At 50.9% G+C, this 27,909-nt stretch overlaps 1 protein-coding gene across 1 annotated transcript; it reads right to left on the reverse strand.

Moving 5' to 3' along the window:
• Window positions 1-6,119: 6,119 nt before the first annotated feature.
• CA6 (carbonic anhydrase 6) lies at window positions 6,120-26,533 on the reverse strand. The gene is made up of 8 exons (XM_047082567.1): window positions 26,455-26,533; window positions 24,380-24,559; window positions 16,254-16,402; window positions 15,258-15,350; window positions 11,807-11,876; window positions 9,318-9,475; window positions 8,273-8,396; window positions 6,120-6,220 (listed from the first exon to the last, which is right to left on the reverse strand). The coding sequence occupies exons 1-8, from the start codon at window positions 26,531-26,533 to the stop codon at window positions 6,120-6,122; spliced, it is 954 nt and encodes a 317-aa protein (XP_046938523.1).
• Between the last annotated feature and the right edge of the window lie 1,376 nt (window positions 26,534-27,909).

Consider the following 27,909-nt stretch of genomic DNA (forward strand, 5'->3'; position numbering starts at 1 on the left):
CCTAAAAGCCAGTCCCTGAATTACCTCGGGATGTCTCTCCGTGTCAGTTGCTCGGAAGGGCATCGCCTCCGTCGTCCACCCCGTGGCCGCGTCCAGCCTTTGAGAGCAAAGTGCTTGGCGGTACTTAGCGTCTGCCTCAGCATCACTTCTAGCAGGTGCTCAACAGGTGCCGGTCGCCGGGGTGTGATTCACGGCCAGGTGACCGTGGCCCCAAGTTGTGACAGCTGCAGCCTCTCCCTGGGCGGCCTCGCCAGCGTTGTTGTTCTGAGGTTTGGGGTTCAGGCTGAGTCACGGCACGGGCCCCGGTCTCGTGTCTCGTGCGAGAATGAAGAACGGGGCTTTGTACTTTGCTTGGTTTACACAGCAACCTCTATGCCAAAGCCCGGGTGCCGCAAGGATGTGAGTCTGCAGACGAGGAAGGACGCCTAGGTCAAAGTTCCCAGGAAGGAAGGGCCGTGAGCCAAGATCTTAGGGGAGGCACCGTGGAATCCCCTTTGGTCAGATCCTACTGTCTGAGGTTCACAATTACACTTGGACTTGATGTCCCAGGGTTGGCCGTTTGCAGGAAAGAGTGGAAAGCCCTCTAAGGAAAGGTAACATTAAAAAAAAAACAAAACCTAGCTATTCAGTTTGCCTACATAAGAGAAAACACTGCCGATTAAAAATTAATTCTTTTTTTAAAACTTTTTTAATATGTATTTATTTTTGAGAGAGACAGACAGAGGGTGAGCAGGGAAGGGACAGGGAGAGAGGGAGACACAGAATCCGAAGCAGGCTCCCGGCTCTGAGCTGTCGGCACAGAGCCTGACACGGGGCTCCAACTCATGAACCCTGAGATCATGACCCGAGCCAAAGTTGGACGCTCAATCAGTGGAGCCACCCAGGCGCCCCAAAATTAATTCTTTATTGACGCAGGACCATAAGACCTCTTGCTCTAAGTGCCTGATTAACAACCTGCCATATGTTGTGTGCTTGAATGAAGAAAACATTCAGCATATTGTAATTATGCTGAATTATGCACTATGTAATTATCCGTCATCCAGGCTTCTTTGCGATTTGGACTGTGCTGTTCTGAACTTCACCGAGGGTGACTGGGCTGTTCCAGAAGCCCAGGCTTGGCGGCCACTGCCTCGCCTGAACCTCCACAGTCGCAGATCTTGGGACCTCGGTGACGGTCTCATCGCTGCCCTGAGCTTCCCTGAGGCTAGCACGGCTCTTGGGCATCTGGAAGGGCTGGAGGAGAGGCCTCGGGGCTGGCTGACTGCACGGCCAGCGAGGTTTGGGCTCTGAAGAGCAGTCCCCCAGTTACGGGGCCAGGGTCCCCCAGGCAGGCCCCCACTTCCTGCTTGGTGGCCAGTCTCTAGAAAACCAGCCTGCATGTCAGTTAATTGCCTGGCGAGTCCCCTGTGAACGGGGGGGGGGGGGGGATGTCTTCACGAGCCCACTCAGGAGAGGTTTGCTTTAGCCTCGCCCGCCTGTTCCCAAGATCATGGATTTCAACACTGAAAGGGACTTTATCTCTTGGTCCGTCCCTCGTAGGAATTCCTTGTTCATCCGTCCTACTATTGCCAAGACTCTGGTTGAATGCCTTCATTGACAGGCAGTTCGTCACCTCCAAAGACAGCACATTCCAGCGTGGGCTCTGGGGCCAGACAGCATAGCTTTGAATCCTGCTAAGTTACTTGCCCGTCTCATCTTCCAAACCGAGAAATGGGATCATAGTATTTGTATCTACCTCTCAGGATTGAGAAGATTAAATGCACCATGTGTGGGGGGCAGACACCTTTCCGTGTGCCCTGGCTGGTCCCGTCCTAGACACCTGCTGGGCACCTCCGGGAGGGCGGGTCAGACATCACGCCCACTTTGCCGTTCAGGTGTGGTGGTTTTTATGTCTAAGAGATCCTGCCATCTCAGCCACCCTCTGTCCCCAGAGGCCGTCCCTAAGCCATGTCCTTGAGGGAAGGGAACCCCACTGATGAATAACGTCTTCACCATCGTTCCCGTTATCCTGACGGGAGCCGCAGAGTGAAAGATTTTCAGGTTCTGAACCTGCACAGACTGGTGGGCAGGGAAGGGTCTGAGTGCTTTGCTCTCCGAGAGGGACGGGTGAACTTCTGACAGGAGCCCTCCGAAGTCCGCTCGAGCGGGGAATATAGTAGAAGGATCACTGGCCTGAGAAACAGGAGACCTAGGTTCTAGATCTTGCTTTGCTGTTTCGTATCCAAGGCACCTGGAACAGGTCACTTAACGTCCCCGTGGCTCTGTTCCTTGTTCTTCGATGTGCATCGTATGGGCACCGAGACTGTATTATGGGAGGGGATACCACGGGGGCAGGACGCAGGGGGAACTGAGCATACAGCACCCTCGTTCTTGCGTGCGGGCAGCGGGACACTGCCTCAGAGCCCCCTCCATGAACGTGGGGACTTCTGTTCTTGACAGGGCTAAGGGTCCCATCTGGTATTGTTTCTTTCCCAGGCCAAGGCTCTGCCCGTCTATGTCGGCTTCTAAGAAAGACGTGCCTCAGGGGCTCTGGGCTGGCTCAGTCGGTAGATTGTGCGATCCACGATCTCAGGGCTGTGGATTCAAGCCACACGTTGGGTGCAGAGATGACTTAAAAATAAAATCTTGAAGGGGCGTCTGGGAGGCTCAGTCGGTTAAGCGTCCGACTCCGGCTCAGGTCACGATCTCGCGGTTTGTGGGTTCGAGCCCCGCATCGAGCTCCACGTTGACAGTGCGGAGTCTGCTTGGGTTCTCCTTCTCTCCCTCTCCCCGCCTTTCCCCTGCTCCTGGTCTCTCTCTCTTTCTCAAAAGCAAGCAAGCAAGCGATTCAAAAAGCAGGCCGTGGAGGCAGGAGGGACCTCAGCCCATGCAATCCCCACCTTCCTGTGAGAGAAAGAACAGCAGCTCCGGGACATGCGCTGTGCTCTTTGTTGCCGATACGCCTGTAACTTACCACAAGACCTTTATGGGTCCTGTGTACCTCAGTTTACCAATGTGAGAAATGGAAGGGTAGATCGCCGAGGTTCCCTGGGGCACAGACCCGGCCATCCCCACAGGGGCCACTAGGGGGCAGCACCTCCTTTGCCAACACAACCCGCCTACTCAGCCCTCCCAACCATCTTCAGCAAAACCTTGGCTCTCCTTAGATTTTCACAAAATGGCACCAACACAGAAGGCCTTTTGGAAAATTCCGGCTCTGGTGAGAGACACACCCACTGAGAACACCGTGGAACAGCTAACAGGCTGTTCCTAAGGGATATTTTATTACTACGGCTCGTGAGCCCCGTGAATTTCCAGGACTTCATGCTTCTGCTCCCAGGCAGGCCTGGTCTTGCCCTGGAGGGGGCGGCCGCCCACGGCTCTGTCTCTCTCTCTCTCTCTCACTGACAACGTGCAGCTGGCTTTGTGGCTGTGTTTGAGGAGCAGATTCTCTGTCACTGGGTTAGAATGTGCCCTTGGAGCCTCTGCGGCTCCCAGGAGAAAACTTAGGGAGAGCAAAATTAACCCCAGCAATTCAGTTGCGTTCACAACGACAATCCGAGGGAAATAACCTTAACCTGAAATTAGTATCATCTGAAGCCTTTTCAGTTTTTCCTCGGGTGTTTCTGTTTGTGTTAGTTTTTAAACTAAATTCAGCCAGGTTCCTATTCTGTGTTGTTTGTAGTAGCGAACAGTTGGAATCAATTCACAGTGAGCAAGAACACAATTAATATTTACAGTTTCCAGAAAAGTTGTAAAAAGGTCAGTTGATAGGGCACCTAGGTGGCTCAGTCAGTTGAGCGTCCAACTTCGGCTCACGTCCTGATCTCACGGTTTGTGAGTTCGAGCCCCATGTCGGGGTCCGTGCTGACAGCTCAAAGCCTGGAGCCTGCTTCGGATTCTGTGTCTCCCTCTCTCTCTGCCCCTCCCCGGCTCGTGCTCTCTCTCTCTCTCAAAAACAAACATTAAACCTTTTTTTAAATAATAAAATCTTGAAAATAAAATACAAAATAAAAATAACTTGGAAAAATTCTTCTCTGTGTATGCCACCAACTCAATGTGCAATTATTCAATCACGTTACTGTCTTTTTACGTCTTAACAAAGTTTTAGGGATTTAAACACATCTTTAACATTTAATTTTGTTTTCTAATTAATGTAAAACCCAAGGTTCCAAAGCCAACACTACTAAACAGGATGCACTCAGAAAAGCCCAACTTCCAGCCCTGTCCCCCACTCCTCTCCTGCCTCCCCTTTTCGGTAACCATTGTCATTCACTTTTGGTTCCTTTTCCCCGTGTTTTCGAGCACAGACAGACAGGTGTAATCCTGTTTGTTTACGTGTTCATTTACAGGAAACGTAAGCCTCTCTTCCCACAGGAAGCTAAACCCCTGGGCTGTATGGCTCACTGTCTCATCTCCAGCTCATCGCAGACCCTCATTTCTGGGGGACAGGACGAATCCGATCACATCCGTCATGCCGTTTCCTGGCTGGACAGGCTGCCGCAGCGACCCATCGCTCACAGGAGAAAATCCAGAACGCTGTAGTGGCACAGAGGCCCCAGCGCGCCTGACCTCCCAGCGACACCGCTACCCTGCAGCTCCCCTTGAACCTGCTCCTCCGTCCACACCGAACTGTCCCATTAGCGTGAGCTCTCCCGCTGGGCCCTCCAGGTGAGGCCCTTCAACCCGGTGTGTACCAGCCCCTCTGGGGAGGGGGTCGTAACCCGTTGTCCCAGGAGAGCGTGACCGGTCAGTTAAATGTCCTGCTCACTGGACTCGAGCTCCCGGTGTGGAAACACCCCTCCCGCCCCGTCTCTGTGTCCCAGCTCTCAGCCCCGCGCCTGGCACATGGCAGGTGCTTCACAAGCTTGTAGAAGTGAAAGGGAAGCCTTCGGTAGCTAAAGCAACTTGGATGCAGGAGACCTGGGTTTAGATCCCGGCTCTACCGTCTTCTATCTGGTTGCTCTTGGGCGAGTCCCCTGGCCGTCCTGCATCTCGGCTTCTGTTTCAGTAAACTGGGGGAATTGCGGCTTCACTGAGGGCGGCCCTGAGCGGTAAATGAAGTCAGGAAGTGGTGAGGCCGTGCTGAATGACAGCGTGCAAGGGCAAAGGTAGTAAGGAGAGCGGAGGAAGGAGCGGAGAAGAACGCGGGGGGCTGGGTGGGGGGGGCGTTGAAGAGTGAGCCGGAAGAAAGGGGTCTCACTGAAGAACACGCATGGATTCACTCAAACCACGGCTTACAGGACAGGCGATTATCCCACACGATAGTAACTGGAACTGGAAACCGCGTCTAGTGTGGCAAGACCCGGCCACCACCGGACTTGAAAGGACCACATCTGCGGGGAGGGGTTCTCTCCTCCCCTCCCCTCTCCTCCCCCACTCTTTTGTTGCTGCTGCTGATTTTGAGAGAGAAAGAGAGTACCATCAGGAGAGGGGCAGAGAGAGAGAGAGAGACAGAGAGAATCTCAAGCAGGCTCCGCACTGTCATCGCAGAGCCCAAGGCAAGGCTCGATCTCACGAATCGTGAGATCGTGACCTGAGCTAAAGTCAAGAGCCGATGCTTAACCGACTGAGCCCCCCCTGGCGCCCCCTCCCCGCCCGCTCTTTCTTTTGCTCACACATCACAGTCAGTGCTCCAGACCTCCCCACTAGCAGTCCCCAAGGTAAGACTCTCTTTCCTTTTTCCTAATCCTGGTCCTGGAACCCCTCCTACCTTGATCTCTGTCCCTTCGCCCGTGTCCCTGCGGGGAGGGCACGGGAGGGGTACTCGACGTGGTACAAAGGGATAGAAAAGAGAACTTTTCAAATGACAAATTCTCAAAGTTATTTTATTACACCCAAGTCCCACACGGAAGTTCGGGCTGCTTCGTAATTTACGCAGACAAACCTGCAGGCTTTGGTGGGAAGGTGGTTAGCGCCCCGATCCCTTCGCATTTCTATTCCAGTCAGTTCCCCTCGGTGTCGTCTGACTCACGTCACCTCGCCTCCGCTCGGGGACGATGGTTTCCCCCATCTTACTCAGAAACCCGACAGGTGCCTCGGGGAGGGTGCGATCCGGACACGGAATTTCTCGGAGCCAGGCAGGGTCGTGGGCTCAGCGGAGGTCCGCCTCGTCCTGCACGCCGCACGCTTCGAGCTCCCTACTCTTGGTGGCGTTCCTTCGCTTTCTTCTTTTCAGGAAGACTCTTCAAGTTTTCGAGCTTATTGTCAAACTTGGTTAGGTAAAGCTGGAACTCAGAACCTAGAAGATACCCCATAAAAAGAAGAGTTAACACAAAAGAGGTCAAACCTTTGGCGGTCCTCGTGAAAACGGCACGTGGGACAAAGATGCCATTCCCCACACGGGCACTTAGGGAAGGATGTCTGGTTCCTTAGAATGCCCTCCATGTTCCCACCCCATTGGCTTCTGACATCTTCACTGTGTCTGAGTTTAGGCTTGTGAGCTGCCAGAATCTGAGGGGTGATCTGTCGAAGGGGATTCTAACTCATGGACCTTGGTTTCCCATGTGATGCCCAGGAGCCCTTACCCTAGGGGACAGAGGTGTTTTCTCGTAAGTGAATTTCGAGACATCTCTATTTGGCCATTATCTTGTTTTTGTAACTGACCTTCTTTGTCAGGCCATTATTCATTGGTGGGTTGATCATATTAACCCATCGGGGTGAGATCAGATACAACTACGAGGTGTCAGGTGGGTGACACAACCGGGCTGACTGGAGACCACTGCTGGGCGTGACAGCGGTTCTCTTCTCTGAACAGCAAAGGGAGGCTGTTGTTCAAGTCTCTTGGCCGGGGGCAGGGGAAGAAGCCTTCTTACTATCTACTGGGAGCTGAAGTAATAATCCTAAATAGCCAGTCTCAGAAGGGGGGGCACAGCGGACACATAGGCAAACGGCAACGTGGAGCATCTCAGTCAGAGAGGCGAGGATGTAAAACGTCTGAGCTCCCTCCTGAGGGTACATTGGAAGGACACTCCCCGCTCGTGGAAAGAACATGTGAGACGTAGCATGTGGGCAACGATACAATCTGCACGTGCCCGTTGCAAGAGTCACGTACCATTTTATTAGGGAAAATGGGAACACGGCAAAATTAGAACAAGGAGTTAGATGAGTGGGTCTATGCCCCCCTTGGCTAGGCTGCTGGTATTCGGACCTACTAAGGAGGATGCCACCCTTTGGAAAAAGGAATTGGTGCCGTTAATATCATATATAGTATAATATGGGGGAAAATATCATTATAACTGGTGTCGTTCTTCCTCTGTCAGTATTGTTGGAGGGGCAAACCAGTGCAAGAGAAAACAATCAATGAACCAGGAAGGAAAGATGGAGACAGAATCAAAAAGGGGCCTTTGTTGGTGGGAGGGGAGAGCGTGTAAGGAGATTTACAAGTTTCGAAAGATACATATAAGGTTGGGGTAATAGTGGGGCGCCTGGGTGGCCCAGTCAGCTGAGCGTCCGACTCTGGATTTCGGCTCAGGTCATGATCTCATGGTTCGTGGGTTCGGGCCCTGAGTCCGGCTCTGCGCTGAAGGTGTGGAGCCTGCTTGGGATTCTCTCTCTCCCCCTCTCTGCCCTTTCCCTGCTCATGCTCTGTGTCTCTCTCTCTTCTTCTAAATAAATAAATAAACTTAAAAATAAAGTTGGGGTAATACTGAGTAGGCAATGTTGATTGGAGACCAATTCTATTAGAAGGATATAAAGGTTTCAGTATTCATTAGGAGACATAGATTACAAAGGCCATGAATTCAGGGAATGGGAATAGTTCAGCACCATTTTACAGAGAAACAGACGACATAGCGACGGGAAAACTGTGGAATATTTGCATTCTTGCAACCACAGAAACGAGGTGAGCCAAGAAGCCTGACCCGGTGGGTTAGAGGGTCCCAGGTTGGCTGGACTGATCATGCCTTCTTCCGGCACCCTGGTGTCTGGGGTGTGATCCCCGAAAAAATGTAGTGAACAATCCGTGCCTGAGTTAACCCCACCTCGGGGGAATGTGTGGGAGTTGGGGATGGGCTTGGGAACAGGCCAAGATAAAGGTATGAGGGAAATAATTTGAGTTGTGTTTAATAAGGTTACCTTGAGCCTACGCTCTTATGGGAGTGACTGGATGTTGCCAAGCGTCTTACTTTTCCTACTGTGTCTGGCCATGCCCTTCGTAGACTGGCCCATCGGAGCCTCCTGCCCTTTAGATGACGCTCCGTCTGCTACTATTGCCAGATGAGATGGGTCCACCCAGAGAAGGAAGACAACTGGACTGAAACAATTGCAGACGATAAACAAAAGTTGATCTTACGCTCGTTGGGGAGATTCATGAAGTTGGTTTCCACCACTCTGTTGTTCAGGGGCTGGGTCATGCGGTAGATATTGTGGAGGGTCTTGTTCTGGTGATCCAATATGGAATTCTCTAGCTTCCAACCCTGTAGGCCACATGAAGTGGATTATGGAGGGGAAGAGCTACCGGGTAGTTTAAAGGAGTATAATTAGCAACGGAACCAGAGCTTGGATTTATTTATATAACCCTCGTAAAGTGGGTGTGAGAAGATCTCAAATCCTGCCACGTGGCAGGGAGAGCATTCATCCTTCCATCCATCCATCCATCCATCCATTCTTCCAACAATCTCTTTTCATCGTTTTCGAGGACTATTTGGTCACCAGTCGAAAGGAGGGAAAGCAGTAAACAGATTTTTGTGGGTGGGTATCCTTGAAGAGGGTATCCCACCTTTTCCTGGATTGGGGAAATGAAAAGTCTAAGAAAAAGAAATATCTGTTGCCGAGGAGGGACATCACCCCGGAAGGAAACGCCAGCTCTGCCTCTGCAAAGCTTTAATTAACCCAACAAATATTTACGACGCACCCGCGCTATGCTGGGGAACAGAAGGTGGTGGATACGGCTCTTCTCCCCAAACGGCTGCAGGTGTGTGAGCATGGAGACGAGCTAACGGTGAAGCTGTCCTTGCACAAAGCCATTTATGAAGTTGGACCGTTAGCCCCATGGAAACGGGGGTTTGTCTATCAAGGGCCTAGAACAGTACCCGGCAGGAGCAACGCTCAGTAAATATTTGCCTTCTCCATGCGGCTCTTCTCCTCTGCCTGGGGTCCGGTCCCCGTCCTTTTGCCACCTCAACCGGGACTCCTTGGTCTCTCTGGCCCCTCACCTTGTCCATCTCCGCCACAGCCCTAGTGAGATCGCCCACGGCGGGACAGGTGAGGACAGTAGCCCTGTGCATGGAGAGCACCGTAGGAGCCCAGGTGTTGGCGTTAGGTGAGATTTAGGGGAGCGCGCTTGTCAGCCAGGCAGTCAAAAGGGGAGACTTTGCTGGGGTGATGCCATGCATTACCTGTGCCCTGGAGAACATGATGGGACTTGCCAGCACAAACCAGTAGACGTTCTCAGTACAGGGAGGAGTGGTGAGTGACCCTTTGTAGCTGTAGTAGTGATGCACGTTCTCGGGGAGCATGTCCCGAATGTCAAGGTCACTCAGAACTGTGCTCTGTCCTAATGGACGGGACAAAAGACAATGGAATGTTAGGGGGCCCTGGTGCCCCTGGGGTCGACGGCTCCGGCTCCGACCTGTCCGTGTCTGAATCCCCCGATTCAGCGGAACACAGAAACTGATCGTTGGAGACATTCCCCCAGTTTCGCTTCCTGGAAGGGAAGAGCAAAGACTCTGGGGAGAGACCCACTCAGATGCCTCCTCCCGGATGAGTGGCACCAGTGGGTGTTGACTCCTCAAACGCTGCTCCTTCATCTGTGAAAAGGGAATGTTCAGTCGGATTGCTGTGAGGGTCAAGGGGGCCATCGAACTCACGCGTGGGCAAGTCCCGATGAGTGTGAACTGCCGTCACAACTGCTGAGCAGAGGACACGCTTTATGATAAAGGAAAGAAATTAATCACGACTGCTAGGGGTTTCTGAGTAAGAACTCTCAAGATTTCTTGGTTTGGGCTTGCTTAGAAATGGGTGGATAGAGGGGCGCCCGGGTGGCTCAGTCGGCCGAGCGTCTGACTTCGGCTCAGGTCATGATCTCACGGTTCGTGGGTTCGAGCCCCATGTTGGGCGCCGGTGCTGAGCTCATCCTGCCACACAATCTGAGAACCAAGCTCAGCCACAGTTGGGGTGTGGCTTCAGTGGGGAGAGGGGCTTCAGCAGGGTGTCCGAAGACTCCCCAGCATCCATACCCCTCACAGCATCTAGAGAATCCCTCTTCCGTTCGTGTCAATGACACTGAACCCCTGAGCTTAACATTGTCTTCACTTTCCATTTTGCGTTTTTTTTTTAAATTTTTTTTAACATTTATTTATTTTTGAGACAGAGAGAGACAGAGCATGAACGGGGGAGGGGCAGAGAGAGAGGGAGACACAGAATCAGAAGCAGGCTCCAGGCTCTGAGCCATCAGCCCAGAGCCCGACGCGGGGCTCGAACTCACGGACCGCGAGATCGTGACCTGAGCTGAAGTCGGACGCTCAGCCGACTGAGCCACCCAGGCGCCTCACCATTTTGCATTTTTTTTAATGGCAAAGAGGTTAGTTTTTACATATACACAAATAGGCTCATTAAACCAAGACCTCAGAGTCTAGCAGTGCACAACCCCATGAATAAGCAAAAGAATTCTAAATTTTAGTCTTATTGGAAAGACTTCGAGGTACAACCTTCTAAAGGGCTCTAGCACGTAGATTTGGTTTCATAACCGTAATATATTCAAGTTAGTCAAGAATTCCAGAACCATGGTGCAGCTGCTACGGAGAACAATACTTTAAAAATTAAACACACGGGCGCCTGGGTGGCTCAGTCAGTTAAGCATCCGACTCTTGGTTTCAGCTCAGGTCACGATCTCATGGTTTGTGATCTCGAGCCCCACATTGGGCTCTGCACCGACAGTGCAGAACCTGCTTGGGATTCTCTCTTTCCCTCTCTCTCTGCCCCTCCCCACCCCTCTCTCTCAAAAACAATAAACACTAAAAAAAAAAAAAAGAAGAAGAAGAAGAAGGTGAGTGTCTGACTGTCACATTAGTACGGGTTCGTATTTGCAGCCACGAATAAAAACGGCAGCAGTCGGATGTCCGTGTGTCTGGCCAGCCGCATCCAGCCACTTGGCTACATACGGGCTCTGAGTAGGCGGGACTTGTCTGGAGCTTTGCCAGGTGAGCCCGTGGAGGGGTGGACGGGCCAGGATGCGGGGCCTGTCAGCATCCTGGCCGTGGTGGAATCTCGGCCGGGCAAAGAGGGATCAAAGGCACGAGGGGTGACAGGAGGGCAAACGGGAGCCCCGTGGGTTGGGGGTCAGGAGGTCAGGACTGAAGTCAGGGAGCTGGAGTCTGGGAGGCGTGGTCAAAGTCAGAAGCACAGAACTGACGTGGTCGCAGCTCGGGTCACGGGTTTTAGGGGTAGGTGGCCCTTCGGACAAGGATTCTGCCTTCTGGAGGCGGAGGAAAGGGAGACCAGTGCTGCGTGTCCGTGTGTCCAGGCCTGACAAGGAGGGACTTCACTCTCGAGGTGTCTCTCAGCCCGAAGCGAAGGGAGACCTGTCTCTAGTGCCCAGGGTCGTCACTACCAGCCGGGGCCAGAGGTGAGAGCCACTGAGAAGACATCCCTGGCGAGTGGCACCCTGGCCATCCAGAGCCTCCGAGGGCGGGAATCAACAGGCAGACCGTATGAACAGAGGCTTCTCGGAGGTGTTCACGGCCTGAGCCAACGGCGGGAATTGCTGGGACGAGGGACCTTGCCCAGGGAGGGGGCGCTCCCCTGGTAAGACCCGCGCACCGCCCTCTCTGCCGGCATCACCCTGTCCCCGCCTCGTGCCCTCGCGGCCGCTGTTGACTTTCCTCACCTGGATACCTGATGTTGTTCAACTGAGAAATGAAGGTGCCGTAGTACGTGTTTTCACCGTAACCCTCGACCTGTGGGGGAAGCACAGAGCGGTCGACCTAAGGGAGAAGGGCCCTCCATCTGGTACGGCCTCCACCCACCCAGCCGTTCGGTGGCCCTGCGGGTTGGACAAGCCTCGAGGGCAAGGACGAGGCAGCTCATCCGTGTCCCCACTTGTGTAGGGACAGATAATCTGCCTGGGCTCGCTAGTCTCTTCCAGGGACACAGGCTGAAGCATTTTGGCAACTTCCAGAGAAAGAGCTGCTCGGCGGTGACGGGTGAGGCCCTCAGGGAATGGGGGTAACGATACCCCCAGTGACTCTGTTTGGGCAGGGTCAACCTCAGGAGGGTTCATGGTGGTGAACAGGGCTTGCTTGGTCTCATGTGCTGCCTTCTTCATCCTCAAGACTTGTGACTGAGCCGAGGACAGTCGTCTGTCCACGGGAAAGCTGCTCCGACTCTGCCCACCGCCAGGTCGCTACTTTTTTGTATGGGTGTTGACTTTTTAGAAGTCAGAAGAGTTGCTGGGGCGCCTGGGTGGCTCAGTCAGTTAAGCCTCCGACTCTTGATCTCGGCTCAGGTCATGATCTCACGGTTTGTGAGATCGAGCCCCGAGTCGGGCTCTGCGCTGAGAGCTCGGAGCCTGCTCGGGATTCTTTCTCTCTCCCTCTCTCTCTGCCCGTGCCTCAAAATAATAAATAAATCAACTTTAAAAATCTATAAAAAGAAGTCAGAAACATTGCTTCTGGTGAAAAAGGTGAATTTTCAATGGTTCTCTCCAGTCAGTGGTGTTGATCGATTCTTCTTCCCCTGTAATGTAGTCTTTTTCTCTCAAAATATCTTAGTACCTGCACTCACTCTTCTTGTGATGATGTGAGATGACAAAATCCTACATGACGAGGTGAAAGAGGTGAAGGACATAGGCAGGGTGACATAGCAGGAGGCTACTGTTGACCCTATGATGATACATCAGAAGGAGTAACATCCACTTCTGGGCCGCACTTGACCGTGAGTAACTAAAACCTCAGAAAGTGAAGTCAAGGATGGGGTAACTACTGTACAATATACAGCCTAACTTATCACAGCCTGTGTCAGGTTAATACTAAATTCCAGTAAAATATAGCAACTTTGCTCCAAGATAGCTCTATTTCTTTCCCACCATTTCTCCCATTTTTGTCATTGACATTACATCCGTATATATCATAAACCCAACAATACGTAGTATAATGATTGCCTTAAACAATCATTTTTTTTAATTTTTAATTTTTTTTACGTTTATTTATTTTGAGAGAGACAGAGACAGCATGAGTTGCAGGGGGAGGGTAGAGAGAGAGAGTGGGGGGAGAGAGGGAGAGAATCCCAAGCAGGCTCTGTACTGTCAGCACAGAGCCTGATGCAGGGCTTGAACCCACGAACCGTGAGATCAGGACCTGAGCTGAAATCAAGAGTCAGATGTTTAACCGACTGAGCCACCCAAGTGCTCCTAAAAGAAATTTTTTAAAGACAAGACAAAAATACATGTATATAGTCTTTTATGTTTACCTACACATTTACCATTTCCAGCATTCTTCATTTCTTTTTGTGGATTTGAGTTACTGTCTGATGTCATTTTCTTTCAGCCAGAAGGATTTTCCGTAATACTCCTTCAGAATTATCTCAGTTTTTCTTTACCTGGGAATGTCTTTGTATCACCTCACTATTGAAGGATGTTTAGCTGGGTATACAATTCCTGGTTGACAGTCATTCCATGGCCTTCCAATGACTTGTTTCCTTTTTTTTTAAAAAATGTTTAAGCTTGTTTATTTATTTTGAGAGAGACAGAGACAGCATGAGTAGGGGAGGGGCAGAGAGAAAGAGAGAATCCCTCCTCTGCACTGTCCACAGAGCCCAATACAGGGGTGGAACTCACGAAACCGTGAGAACATGACCTGAGCCGAAACCAAGAGTCAGACCCTTTACCAACTGAGCCACCCAGACACCTCCTTTTTTTTTTTAAAGTAGGCTTCATGCCCAGCATAGAACCCAGTTCAGGGCTTGAACTCATGAACCTGAGGTCAAGAGTCGCATGCTGTATGAACTCAGCCAGCCAGGCGTCACTTCTGCTCAGTTCTTAAATTTTATATTTAGCCTGGATTCCTTGGGGTCTCTAGGGACCACCTAGCATCGGCATAGCTTTGTGGTCAGTCCATGATTGTAGCAGAGGTTGTGCTCAAACCCCTCGGGCCCAGAAGATTTGCACCCTCTGCTGATGGATCTGTGTGCGATTTGAGAAGAACATTCAAAGTTCAGCCAGTCATCAGGTCAGCCTCAGCCTTTACTTTCTCTCAGGCCATCTTGGGAAGCTTACACAGCCTTCTGTGGCTCTCTCATTTCCAGGATCTCCCATTAAATTTCTGATTAGTCTGTCACTTACCACTCACCCCAACTAGGACTACACCCTCAGACTGTCAGAGCTGCAAATTTCCCTCTTGTTTTCTGTCTTTTCTATCAAGCTTGCTGCTTTTACTGATAATGCCCTGGGGCATGGGTTTTCAACTCTACTCCAAGTCAAGTGAGTCCTCACCCCCAGGCAGTGAAGCTGCTGGTTCTCCTGTCCAGCCTGCCCCAATAAAACTACCTTTCTGACCGGGACACCTGGGTGGCTCAGTCGGTAAGCATCCGACTTCAGCTCAGGTCATGATCTCATGGTTCGTGGGTTCGAGCCCCGCATCGGGCTCTGTGATGACAGCTTGGAGCCTGGAACCTGCTTCAGATTCTGTGTCTCCCTCTGTCTCTGCTCCTCCCCAACTCACACTCTGTCTCTCTCTCAAAAATAAGTAAACATTAAAAAAAATTATTAAAAAAACCAAATCTACCTTTCTGACCAAGCTGGAGGGTGGGGATAGGAATGGCCCCACTGTTCTTACTCAAAATTCTAGCCATTTTTCACAGAAAAAAATGCCTCAATTTGTTGTTTTCCTTTGGTCCACTTCCAGAGCAGGGATATGGTTGTTTCGAAAATTTCATCCAACTTAATACTTGTTTGGGTGGAAATTGAATTCACTGACCACTTCTTGCCACCTAGCCACAAGTCCTGACCTCCAGACTTTCTGAGAAAAGCAGAGGTATTGCCTTTATCTGGCAGGTTGCTGGTTTCCTCTTGCCATCAGACCAGTTTATGTCTAGTCAACTGTGCTGCGATCCTAGGTCTTTGAAGTCATTTGTCTGACTTATCCAAGGTCCCCAAGATTGGTGACACAAAAGGAACACTGACTGTAAGCGAGGGCTGGAAAATGGTAGATGTTCATTGAGTCAGTGCTTCCAAGAGTGATGAGCTTAGAAATAGATGAGGAGGGGCTGGAAGGAAGACCCTTTGTCTACATTTAATACTTTGGACACCAATCAATGACTTCACACGTGTAGTTTCAGCCTACCTTGATGAGGGCTGCCAGCACAGCTAAGCCATCCGGTGCGCTCTGGGCTATATCGTAGCTCTTGTATTTAGAATTGTAGTGAACGATATGAACCTGTGAGAGAAAAAGGCTAAGTCAAGGGCAGTCCGTGTAGGCTTCAAATGCCTCAGGTTTTCAGGGAGGAGCGAAAAGAAAGATGCTCTACCCGAGGCCTCAACCTGTCCCACATGAACAACTCTGACTTTCCCCCATCGGGGTATGAGATCTACCGAGACCAGAGAGTTCTCCAAGAATGGAAAGAGCATGAGTGGGATCTGGGGAGATCAATTCAAGGGCAACTCAAGGGCATTTCCCTGACCCCAAGCTGGTAGCGTCCAAAGGGCTTGTGTGGGTTCTCTTGAGAGAGGGCACGAATCACCTTGCCCTGGAGGACACTGTAAACCTGTCATCATCCTCAGGACAAATCTACACAAGAAAGAGAGCCCTGAAAATCTAGAAATTCGGCTGAAACACAGGCACCTGGGTGCTCAGTGGGTTGAAAGTCCGATTCTTGATTTCAGCTCAGATCATGATCCCAAGGTCATGGGATTGAGCCTTGTGTCCAGCTCCATGATGAGTATGGAGCCTACTTGGGATTCTCCCTCCCTCTCTCTCTCTCTCTCTTCCTCTGCCCCTCTCCCCAGCTTATGCAATCAATCAATGAATCAATAAAATTTAAAGATCACATCCCACAAAAAAAATTAAAAAAAAAAAAAGAAAGAAAAAAATTGGGCTAAAACCAAAGAAGGCTGGCCCCATCCTGTGGGCTGTAAACCTCTACCCTGCTGTAGGTTCCATGAGCCGGGGACCCTGCCTGAACCGCCAACACAGAGCAGGATCAGTGAATAGTTACAAATGAATGAAAAATAAAGTCAACCTTATAGTGACTTGACTGTCAACAGGACACAGTCTTTTTGGCTAAGGAAAGCGACGGTGGGGTTGGAGGAAAAGAGGGCCCAGCCGGGGTCCTCACAGTACCTCGGCCACATATCTGATCCCATCGATGGTGTGCTCGGAGCCGCTGATCTCTGAGGACTCACCGCCCCAGTGAAAGTGCATCTGCTTGGCTATGTACTCGGTGCCATCGGCGGCCGTCATGCGCATGGTGGGGGGCAGGCTGATCTGCACTGGGGGAGAAAGTGAAGGCTGCAAGTGGTGGAGAGGGGGATGCGCCGGTCAGGCAGCTCCCCTGGCCACCTGCCTACTCACGGGGCAAGCCAGTACTCTGCTGGCTTAGAACGCCGCGAGCGGGGTCACCCACGGGGAGGAGGCGGCTGGCACACAGGGCAGGACGGGAGATCGGGAAGGCACACACCTTCCTACCCAGAGCCAGAGGTCAGGGGCAGGGCCAGCTGGTCAACCCGGGGAAGGGGGGAGGCCCTGAATAAACGTGGCCAGTGGGCACAGAAACCAGAATTCCACTCTCCACTTCTAGACCATCTTGGAATTTCCCCACAGTGTAGGAATAGGAAGGGGGGGGGGGGCTCTCGAGACTAGTTTCATGCCTTTTACTACCCAGAATGCTGTTGTGAGGCTGGGCTGGGGTGTTTAAAATTCTCATCCTGGGGGCGCCTGGGTGGCCCAGTCAGTTGAGCATCTGACTCTTGGTTTCGGCTCAGGTCATGGTCTCACAGTTCACGAGTTCAAGTCCCACATGGGTCTCTGCGCTGACTGATGGCACGGAGCCTGCTTGGGATTCTCTTTCCCTCTCGCTCTGCCCCTCTCCCGCTCACGTTCTCTCTGTCTCTCTCAAAATAAATAAACTTTAAAAAGAAAAGAAAATCTGGGGCACCTGGGTGGCTCAGTGGGTTGGGCCTCCGACTTTGGCTCAGGTCATGGTCTCAAGGTTTGTGAGTTCGAGCCCCGCGTCGGGCTCTGTGCTGACAGCTGGAAGCCTGGAGCCTGCTTCGAATTCTGTCTCCCTCTCTCTCTGCCCCTTCCCCACTCCTGCTCTGTCTCTCTCTTTCTCAAAAATATTTTTTTTTTTAAAAGAGGAAAGATTAGGTGTTTGATGTCTGTCAAATGTCCCCTTCTTTCCCTCCAAATTGCCGAAAGCAGCAGGGAGCTGTGATCAAGTTCACATGCTGTAAAGCTGGAATCTGGCCCCAAAGATTTTCACATGCCCTTTGGCAGAGCAGGTACTTTGTATTTAGTGCTTAAAATGTGGCCCGCCTCCAAATCAATGCTCGAGTGAAAAGAAAAACAACGGAAGAGCCTTTAAAAGAAGATGTACAGGGGCGCCTGGGTGGCTCAGATGGTTAAGTGTCTGACTTCGGCTCAGGTCATGATCTCATGGTTCGTGAGTTCGAGCTCCATGCTGACGGAGTGGAGCCTGCTTACGATTCTCCCTCTCTCTCTCCCTCTCTCTCTGCCCCTCCCCCACTCGTGCTCAAGCTCTCTCTCTCTCTCAAAATAAAGAAACTCTTAAAAATATTTTCAAAATAAATAAAGAAGACGTACAAAGTCATCTGCCGAGAGATTGGAAAGCAGACGACCAGGCCAGAGCTTTCCAATTGGCCAGTTAGCCCCATGTGAGCAATACCAAAGCTCCCGACACGTATGTTTCCCCAAAACACAATTCCCTGCAGAGTGTTTTGCTCCTCAGGTTTTATCAACAGGATCACACAGGCTAGATCAGAAAATGGCAGCAACTCAGAGCATGTCCCTGCACCTTTGAAAAGGTGAGACCAAATACCTGTGTCCCCAAAAATCAACTCGCTGAACTTTCCAGATTCTGAAAATCGATGTAACTTTTAGCAAAAGTTGTTCTTCTTTACTGGAAACTAATTCAACCAGGTTCTTATCGGGCCAGGAAAACCATGTGATCTGAGCATTTTCTGTGCTCAAGAAAGGACAGCCAAGGGTCAAGGCCACGAAGGTCAAAGAAACACTGAGGAACTGACCCCAGTTGGAGGAGGCTAAGGACATATGACGGCCACGTACAATGTGAGATCCTGGATTAGGTCTTAGGCCAGAAAGAGGACATCGATGAGAATGGGATGAAATTCACATGGGTCCATCTAAGTAGTTAATCGTGTCGTTTCAAGGTAGTAAGGTTCTAGGATGTTAATATCAAGGGAAGTGGGGGGACACTTGTGTGGCCCAGCCGGTTAAGTATCTGACTCTTGATCTAGGCTCAGGGCATGATCTCATGGTTTGTGGGTTCGAGCCCCAACCCGGGCTCCGAGCTGACAGTGTGGAGCCTGCTTGGGATTCTCTCTCTCCCTCTCTGCCCCTCCCCTGCTCACATGCATTCCCTCTCTCTCACTAAATAAACAAACATTTTTTTAAATATTAGGAGAAGTGGGAGAAGGGGATATGGGAACTCTGTACTATTTCTGCAATTTTTCTAGTCTCACACTATTTCAAAATGAAAGGGGTTTTTGTTTTTGTTTTCCAAAGACGAAACCAGCCTTGCTCCCCGCAGCCCTAGGAAGTCAGAACCTACTGAGAACCGTGCGTCACTCGTGGGCGCCGACTTGGGGATCTGTCCTTTCGCACGGAAGTCTTTTCCCCTCAGGAGCATCTGATCTACGTCAGGCTCTGTGCCACGTACTGAGCTAGAAGGAAGAATGAGAGATCATCCTCCCCTGAAGGAGCCTACCAAACAGAGTGACTGGTGGTACCTATGAAGAGGACAGTGTTGCTTTTCCCACTGAAGACTAGAGGCCCAGTGCCTCAGGCCTGTAAGCTTCTCTTGAGCCTAGGAATATATATTTGGGGGGCTAAAAAATAGAGATAAAGATAAGTAGATATATATATTAATCAGTGAGTACTGGTCCACCAACTGTAGCTAATTCACAACTAAAGAAAGTGAGAATGAGCTTTAGAAACTTTTGTAGCAATTTAAGGTTGTTTCCATAGCCAAGTGTGTTTTCTTTAAAAAAAATTTTTTTTAACGTTTATTTATTTTTGAGACAGAGAGAGACAGAGCATGAACGGGGGAGGGGCAGAGAGAGAGGGAGACACAGAATCTGAAACAGGCTCCAGGCTCTGAGCAGTCAGCACAGAGCCCGACGCGGGGCTCGAACTCACATACCGCGAGATCGTGACCTGAGCCGAAGTCGGACGCTCAACCAACTGAGCCACCCAGGCGCCCCGCCAAGTGTGTTTTCAATTTCTTTTTACTGACATATAATTTTATGACTGTTGACTCTAATAATAAAAGATGAGGTACATAAGAATGTAAATATAGGGGCGCCTGGCTGGCTCAGTTGGAAGAGTGTGCGACTCTTGATCTCAGGGTCATGAGCTCGAGTCCCATGTTGGGTGTAGAGAGTACTTGAATAAATAAATGAACTTTTAAAAAATGTAAATATAGAGTAGAATTTGAAATTAAAAGCACAATACCAATTATGTTAGCACTCCCCAACATTAAATTACATATAAATCTAGTAAAGTGTGTACAAGATCTCTATATGAAAACTACGAAAATTCTGATGAAAGAAATCAAAGAATAAATAAAGGGAGAGATATTCTATGTTCCTGCGTAGAAACATTTGACGTTGTCAAGGTGTCAATGCATGGATTCAATGCAGTCAAATTTCCAGCAAGTTATTTTGTGGCTCTCAACAAACTGATTCTAAAGTTTGCATGGAAAGGCAGGAGACCCAGAATAGCCAACTCAACGTCGAAGAAGAACAATGCTAGGGACCAATAATCAACACAAGGTAGTATTAGCAAAAGAACAGACAAATAGATCAATGGAATAGAATAGAGAGGCCCGCAATAGACCCACATAAATATACTCAACTGATCTCTAGCAAAGGAACAAAGACAATAGAGTGGAGTCTCTTCGTTAAATGGTGCCGGAAATACTGGACATCCACGTGCAAAGAAATGAATGTAGACACAGGCCTTCCACCCATCACCAAAGTTAACTCAAAATGGGCCACAGATCTACATGTAAAACGCAAAACTATAAAATTCCTAGAAGATAACACAGGAGAAAACCTAGATGACCACGGGGGTGGTGATGCCTTTTTCGAGGGGACACCAAAGACAGGATCCATGAGATAAATAATTGATAAGCTGGACTCCATTAAAATCCAAAACTTCTATTCTGTGAATGAGATCGAGCCCCGTGTTGCTGGGTATGGAACCTGCTTAAGATTCTCTCTCTAAAACAATAAAATAAAATAAAATAAAATAAAATAAAATAAAATAAAATAATTAAATTAAATTAAAAACAAAAAACCTGATAAAAAATGGGCCAGAGACCTTAATAGACACGTCACCAAACATATACAGATGGCAACTAAGTCCTGTGAAGAGAAACTCCACCTTGTACGTCATCAAGGAAACACAAATGAACAACAATGGGGTACCTCTGTATGCCTGTTAGAACTGCCACAAGCCAGAACACCGACACCACCAAATGCTGGTAGGATGTGGAGAAACAGGAACTCATTGCTCACTCACTCAATGCAACATGGTGCAGCCACTTGGGAAGACTGCTTGGCAGTTTCTTGCAAAGCTAAACCCATTCTTACCATACAGTCCAGTACTCATGCTCCTTGGTATTTCCCCAATGGAGTTAAAACTTATGTCCATGCATCTGCACATAGACGTTTATAGCAGCTTTACTCATAATAATTGCTGAAACTTGAAAGACGCCAAGATGTCCATCCAGACAATGGGACATTACTCAATGGTAAAAAAAAAACAAAAACAATGAGCTATCGATCCAGTCATGAAAAGACACGGGGGAACCGCATTGCTAAGTGAAAGAAGCCAATCTGAAAAGGCTACACGCTGTAGGATTCCCACCATATGACATTCTAGAAAAATCGAAACTGTGGAGACAGTAAAAGGATCAGGGGTTGTCAAGGGCGGCAGCGGGGGGAGAGAGGAGCACACAGAGCACAGAGGGTAATTAGGGCCATGAAAACACTGCATCATACTATCATAAGGAATACATGTCATCCTACATTTGTTCAACCCCATAGAATGTATAACACCAAGAGTGACCCCTAAGGTAGGCTATGGACTGCTGGTGATTGTGATGTGTCAAGGTCAGTTTATCCTTGGGGAAAAAAATGCACCATTCTGGTAAGTGATATTGGTAACGGGGGAGACAATTATGTAGGGGCAGGGGATACATGAGAAATCCCTGTACTTTCCACTTAATTTTGCTATGAAATTAAAACTGCCCTAAAATAAATGAAGTCTATAAAAAAATATGTATATATAAATATATTTTTATTTATGTCATTATTATTTACCATTATTATATCATCATTATTATAATTATTTATCGTTATTATCATCATTATATTTTATTATTATTTATAGCAATTATTATTTGTATTATTTGTAGTATAAATATAATCTAGATACAATAATTTATTTACAAATATAATTCTATATAAATATAGAAGATAAACCTCAGATCAAGACATTTATATTTATATTATAATATAAATAATTTATATTTTATAAATTATATAAACATTATTTATATTATATATAACATGTTAAATTTTTTTTTTCAACGTTTATTTATTTTTTTGGGGACAGAGAGAGACAGAGCATGAACGGGGGAGGGGCAGAGAGAGAGGGAGACACAGAATCGGAAACAGGCTCCAGGCTCTGAGCCATCAGCCCAGAGCCCGACTCGGGGCTCGAACTCGCGGACCGCGAGATCGTGACCTGGCTGAAGTCGGACGCTTAACCGACTGCGCCACCCAGGCGCCCCTATATTATATATAACATGTTATACGTAACACATATATTATGCATACAATATATATATTTATTTATATTAAGATATTATATTTTATATCTTAGGTCTAAGATATAAAAAGAACCCTACAAAATCAAAACTAATAAATTTTCTTATAATGTTTATTTATTTTTGAGAGAGAGAAAGAGACAGAGCATGAGCAGGGGGTGGGGGGAGCAGAGAGAGAGGGAGACACAGAATTTGAAGCAGGCTCTAGGCTCTAGCCTCTGAGCTGTCAGCACAGAGCCCGATACGGGGCTCGAACCCACGAACCGTGAGATCACGACCTGAGCCACAGCCGGATGCTTTAACCGACTGAGGCGCCCCAAATTAATAACTGTTTAAGTATATCATACCACCTTTACTGTTAAACTTATTCATCAAATGTTATTAAATTTGAAAATTTGTCGATTAGGGTTTTTTTTTTTTTCCTTCCGTAGAATTCTTGAAGCTTGGAGCTTGCTGAAAATGTATAGGCAATTGTAAAGAGTTCTGAAAATCTTTCAAAATACGTTAAAAAAATCTAAGTGATGTGAGCTGTGAGTGCGTTGCCATACCTTTGATATGATGTCGGGTAGCCTCCAGCTTCCAGAAAGCCCGGCGCAGTCCATCGGAGGAAGGCCCAGGGCCCTCTCCAAACCGGGAGGAGGAAGTCACCAGTCACCGCAAGGTGCTGGGAAGCTGGGGTCTTCTAACACCTCCCCTCTCCCGGATCCCCAGCACAGAGCCCTGCACAACAGGCATGTAACAGGAACAGCCCAGGCGCCAGCCGGGGCGCTCGATCCCGCGATACCCCCGGCTGGCTATCCTGGTGGGTCAACCAAGCTTCTCCCCTGCCTTCAGCTGCCACCTGTGTCCCCTCTTCATCGAGGGCAAAGAGAGCAGCCGAAGCTCCTGGTGGCCAACCTGCTGGAAGCTTCAGAGCCAACTCTGGAAGCAGGAGCTTGACATTAATGATAAAATGAGGCTTTCGTGAATTATCTGTGGAGTTCAGTGATCCAGGCCACGTGTACCCGAGGCCTTTCACAGACCTGCGTTCTCCTGTGTTCACCAGCCTCATCAAGGGCAGCTGGTTTTATCTTCTCAATTGTGCAAACAGGAGATATAAGTCCTGTGACCCACGCACCTAAGCGGGTGGGCGGTAAATTAGCCCAGCCCGGGGGTGGGGGTGGGGGGAAGGTGGAGGGGAGGTGTCCGAGGAGGATGTGGGGAGGGGCCAGGCTTCCAGGGTCTGGGTCTGGCTCAGCCACCAGAGACTGCATAACCTTCGGCCTCCCAAGGCCTCTGGCCTCCACCCCAAACGCTGCCCCCTGTGGGGGGTGGGAGGCCCAGAGGAGATGGGCCCCCTTGGAAAATCAAAACAGGGTGTTCAGTAAACAGAAAGCAATGGGTTTTACAGCTGTCCAGTCCAGGCTTCTGAAGTGGGGGTCCCCAAGACTCAGGCCAGACTTTTCCTATCTGACTCCACCCCCTTCCTGGGAGGGAATAGAATACAAAACCTTCTTCTTTTTATTAAACAAAATCTTTTTTAACGTTTATTCATTTTTGAGAGACAGAAAGAGACAGAGTGTGAGCAGGGGTGGGACAGAAAGAGAGGGAGACACAGAATCCGAAGCAGGCCCGAGGCTCCGAGCTGTCAGCACAGGGCCCGACGTGGGGCTCGAACCCATGAACCGTGAGATCACGAGCTGAGCCAAAGTCAGACGCTTAACCGACTGAGCCACCCTGGTGCCCCAAGCTTCTTCCTTTTTAGTTTTTTTTTTTTTTTTTTTTTTTTAATTTTTGGGACAGAGAGAGACAGAGCATGAACGGGGGAGGGGCAGAGAGAGAGGGAGACACAGAATCGGAAACAGGCTCCAGGCTCTGAGCCATCAGCCCAGAGCCTGACGCGGGGCTCGAACTCCCGGACCGCGAGATCGTGACCTGGCTGAAGTCGGACGCTTAACCGACTGCGCCACCCAGGCGCCCCGCTTCTTCCTTTTTAAACCTCCGAGAAATACTGGCCCAATTGTCAGACGTTTTGGGCCCATCAGACTCAATACAGGAAATATGGAAAATCAGACCAGCGCACAGATCAACAGAACACGCAGGCGGGTCAGTGGCCTCAGCAGCACTGTCTCCACCGGCTGGAGTTCTCGCTCGCTGGGCCAGAGTGAGCCTGGGGAGAGGCTAATGCAGAAGGAAGGAGCCAGACAGGAACTGAGGCAAAAGACAGGCCCTGCTGTGCAGCTTGGGGAGAGCCCCCCCCGCCCCCCCCCCCGGCCCCGCCGTGGCCCCAGCTCCTAGCCTGTGCTACATGTCCGCGGGGGCCACCCTATCATCTGACACCTGCTCCCTCTGCCCAGCGCCCGTGGACCGCAGCCAGCCACCTGCCCCTTACCTGTGTGGCCGTTGTTGGTCATGGGGAACTGGCCCCCCTGGGACTTGTAGCCTGTCAGTTTCAGAGCCTTCAGGGAGGGGTTGTACTGAACGTTTCTCCTCTGCAGGTCGATGGGTGACTGTCTCCTCCCCCCGCAGCTGGGGTACTCCTTCGACCACCGTGTTTGGTCCAGTGCCCCCTCTGCGACAGGAGAGAGCCAAAGGGGTCACAGCTCTTTGGGGGGCTCGGTTCACAGCAGGGCCCGCCCATCAAGAGGCCAGGATCAAGGCCAGAGGTCTGCGTTCTAGAAAGCAGAGCCTGGCCTCCAGAAGGAGGGAAGAGGGGCATCGTCAAAGTCGTCTCTGGGGAGCCTGCTGTCTGCGGGGCTTTGAACTCCTCCCCTGTTTCAGTCATTGGCCCGGAGAAGAGAGTCAGGGCTTAGAAAAACAATGAAAGTCTTTATTATATACCTTTAGCTCCCCCCTGGAATGGGAATACACTGATAAATGCTCTGGAAGTCTCCCTGGGCTTGGCATTGCTGTGTTACTTTAGGGGTCCTTTCTCCATTTGCTCCCAATGGCACAGTTTTCCTTCCCTTCCCCCAACAATAGTGCAGTCCCCTCCCCCCCACTGCAGGACCACCCACCTGTTTACCCGCTCCAACCCCTGTCACTGGGTCCCAGGATGGTAAAGACCTCTACGGATTCAGGGCAGGAAGGGAAAGAAAGCATCAGGTTCAAAGATGACCAAAGTGATGAGGTGAAAAAAAAAAAAATCAAAGTAAGGAAATGTATCTTTTTTGAGGTGGGTAATAATTCTAGGGGAGAGAAGGAAGAAAGCTAGTCGTTGCCAGGGGAGGGGGGGGTCCCCGTGGGTCCTGCTCATACCCGCCCACTTGCAGTTGGGAATCCAAGCTCTCCCCACCTTACCCGGTGGCTGCAGGGGGCGGGGGCGTGGCTTGTTTTAAGGAAGCCGTTTGCATCAGGGGCCGCTCCCAGCCTCTTGGTTTTGCAATATACAGGAAAGTCAAGTTTTTATTTCTCTGCTCTTTATTTAATACTATAAACCAATATTTAAGCAATTCTTTCCTAGAGGCAGGATGCCAAGATCACGGCCAGAGGTCCCCCGCACAGCCCCCCTCCCCCACCACATGAATCAAAAGGCTTTGGGGCCCTTGTCCCTAGCAGTGTTGTGGCTTTCTGAGTATTCCCAAAAGGCATTTGAAGTAGCCACCCCAAGCGCTCCTGGGCCCCTGATGGCTTTCCAGAAGGCCCCCAGTCTCAGAGGCTGGGCTGAGACTGGGAAGGACAAGACCTGCCTGTTGGAGTTCTCCCCCTTGCTTGTCCTTCTGAACCACCCCGAGTACCAAGGAGCCCGGGGACTTCTCTGCCCCAGAGCGGGGCGGTTGGTCAGAGGGGGTGGCTCTGCCCTCTGAAGCTGGACTTTCTGAGCCTCCCATGACGTCCCTAATTCTGTTCCCCTTGACTTAACAGACATACATCCACCCCGAATGTATGCTTCCCCCTGTGCCTGAAGCTGGGGGCACCGTGTGCAGAGTGGGTCCGCCAGCGACCCTGAAGGCCGTCCAGAGCCCCATCCCTCGGTGCAGTGCAGAAAAGGGGGGGCACGGGCAGGAGCTCTCCTCAGTGCCCCGTGGGAGGAACGTTTCGTGTCCAGATGTGCAGATTCGGGTCTCAGCAGGCCCACGGCAACTGGGAGGCGGCAGCCTGGGGGCTGTGCAAAGTGGAGATGTTCTGGGTGAACCTCCTACCACGAGCTCCCCACGAAGAAAGCTCTCGCAAACCCGCACACCCTCTGTGAGGCCGCAGGGAGCCCTCACAACTTCATTTTCCACATGCAGAGATGGAGAGAGCAAAGGGCTTTGCAGTCAGAGGGCTCTCCAACCAGCGCCGTGGCCGGAAAAGGTTCTAAGGCAAAGCACCTGCAGACGATGTGGGGGTCCGGGAAGGGAGAGCGAATCCCTCTTGTCCTAATCGGGGGTTCTGGGTTCAGGGTGCTCTCCGTAGCCTTGAAGGGCAACCCCAGCAGGGGTGAGGGTAGCGAGGGAGCGCACAGCCCCCGAGGCGCGGGCTTACCCGAGTAGGTCCACTGGGAGCCATGCTGGGCCCGGGCCCCCAGGAAGAGCAGAGCCAGCAGGGGTAGGAAGGCCGCCATGGAGCCGCAGGTCTGGAATCAGGCAGATGCAGGGGACGCTCTTCTTTTAAACACTCAGAAACTGTCAATAACAATTTACCGAGTCTGGTTGATTGACCTACCTCTGCTGCACCCACTAAAACAATAACGCCTTCCCACAATGGCCCTTGTGACTTGGTTGACTGGGCCAGGTGGTGTGGCCTGACCTTGCCCGATCCCCGCTGGCGTCATCACCACGAGCGGTTAGCCCACGGCTTTGGTTGTTCAATGCCTTAACTTATGACAACTCACTTGAAGGGCCACACAGTGCGCCCTTTGTGGATGAGCCACCACAGGAGAGGGAAAAGGCCCAAGGCAGAGGGAAGCAGGATGGGGAGGATTTCCCGGGACAATGGCACTTCCTGTGCCCTTGCTCCTGGCACGCGGGGCTCTGGGAACGGGTGAGGGCCATCCCCAGGGCCGGGAAAGCCCGGCCGGATTCCGCTTGGTATTTCCTGCCCTTCCTCGGCGGTCCACACAGGCCGCCGCCGCTGCAGACCTTGGAGGCCCCGCCAGCCCCTCCACGTTTGGACGTGGACCTGAGAGTCCTACCCGGAGGTCCCTTGTGCCCTCCTGCTCGCGCTCGGATCACCCGTAGGCCACGTCCCCGTGTGTGCCTTCGGGCCTTCTCGCTAGCCCGGGCGTCCGTGTGTCTCCGTGGGGAGCATTTGTCCTGACGGCTGCAGTGTGCTCGGTCACACCCACGCGTGTTGGATCGGCCCAGCGCCTGACCCCTCCAAGTGTCCACTTGGGCAAACCGTCCTTGAAACTGGCTGAGGGAGAAACTTCTGGGTTTACACCTGCTGACAGGCCAGCGTTTCCCACGCACGGGGCAGGCAGCGTCCCCGCTTGCTGGCCAGGTACAAGGGTCCGTCCTGTTCTGCAGAGGAGAGCCAACCCCCCCCAGCCCCCCCCAAGCGCATTCCGCGCCCTTGTCCCTGGGGGCCGGGGATGCCAGACGGCAGTGTGGCAGCGGGAATTGGGCCTGGTTAAGAGCAAGGGTTGTGAAGTCAGACCAACGGGGTTCGGATCTCTGCTCTGACACCCACGGGCCCCGCGTGTGACTTCAAGCGAGTTACCCACCCGCGCCATGCCTCAGTTTCCCCACCTTTAAGAGGATTTCACGCTAGTGCCTCCCGGCTGGGGATCCAACAGCACATTTGTGTGTAGTTCTCAGAACGGCGCCTGGTGCGTGGCAAACGGCCTCCTTGTCTACCAGACCCCTCCATATATGTAGAAAGTGACGTAGGATGGCCGGCCGGCCTGCCAGAGAGGGACCCGGAGGTAAAAGTGAAGGACTCAGCCCCCCGCCCCAACTTTGTGGAACTTTCTTGCATATTTTCAGAGGTTGGAAGCCC

This window comes from Lynx rufus, unplaced genomic scaffold (genome assembly GCF_022079265.1).
Source record: "Lynx rufus isolate CCGP_SWC_20201006 ecotype Redwood Valley unplaced genomic scaffold, mLynRuf1.p SCAF_2, whole genome shotgun sequence".
NCBI lineage: Eukaryota > Metazoa > Chordata > Mammalia > Carnivora > Felidae > Lynx > Lynx rufus.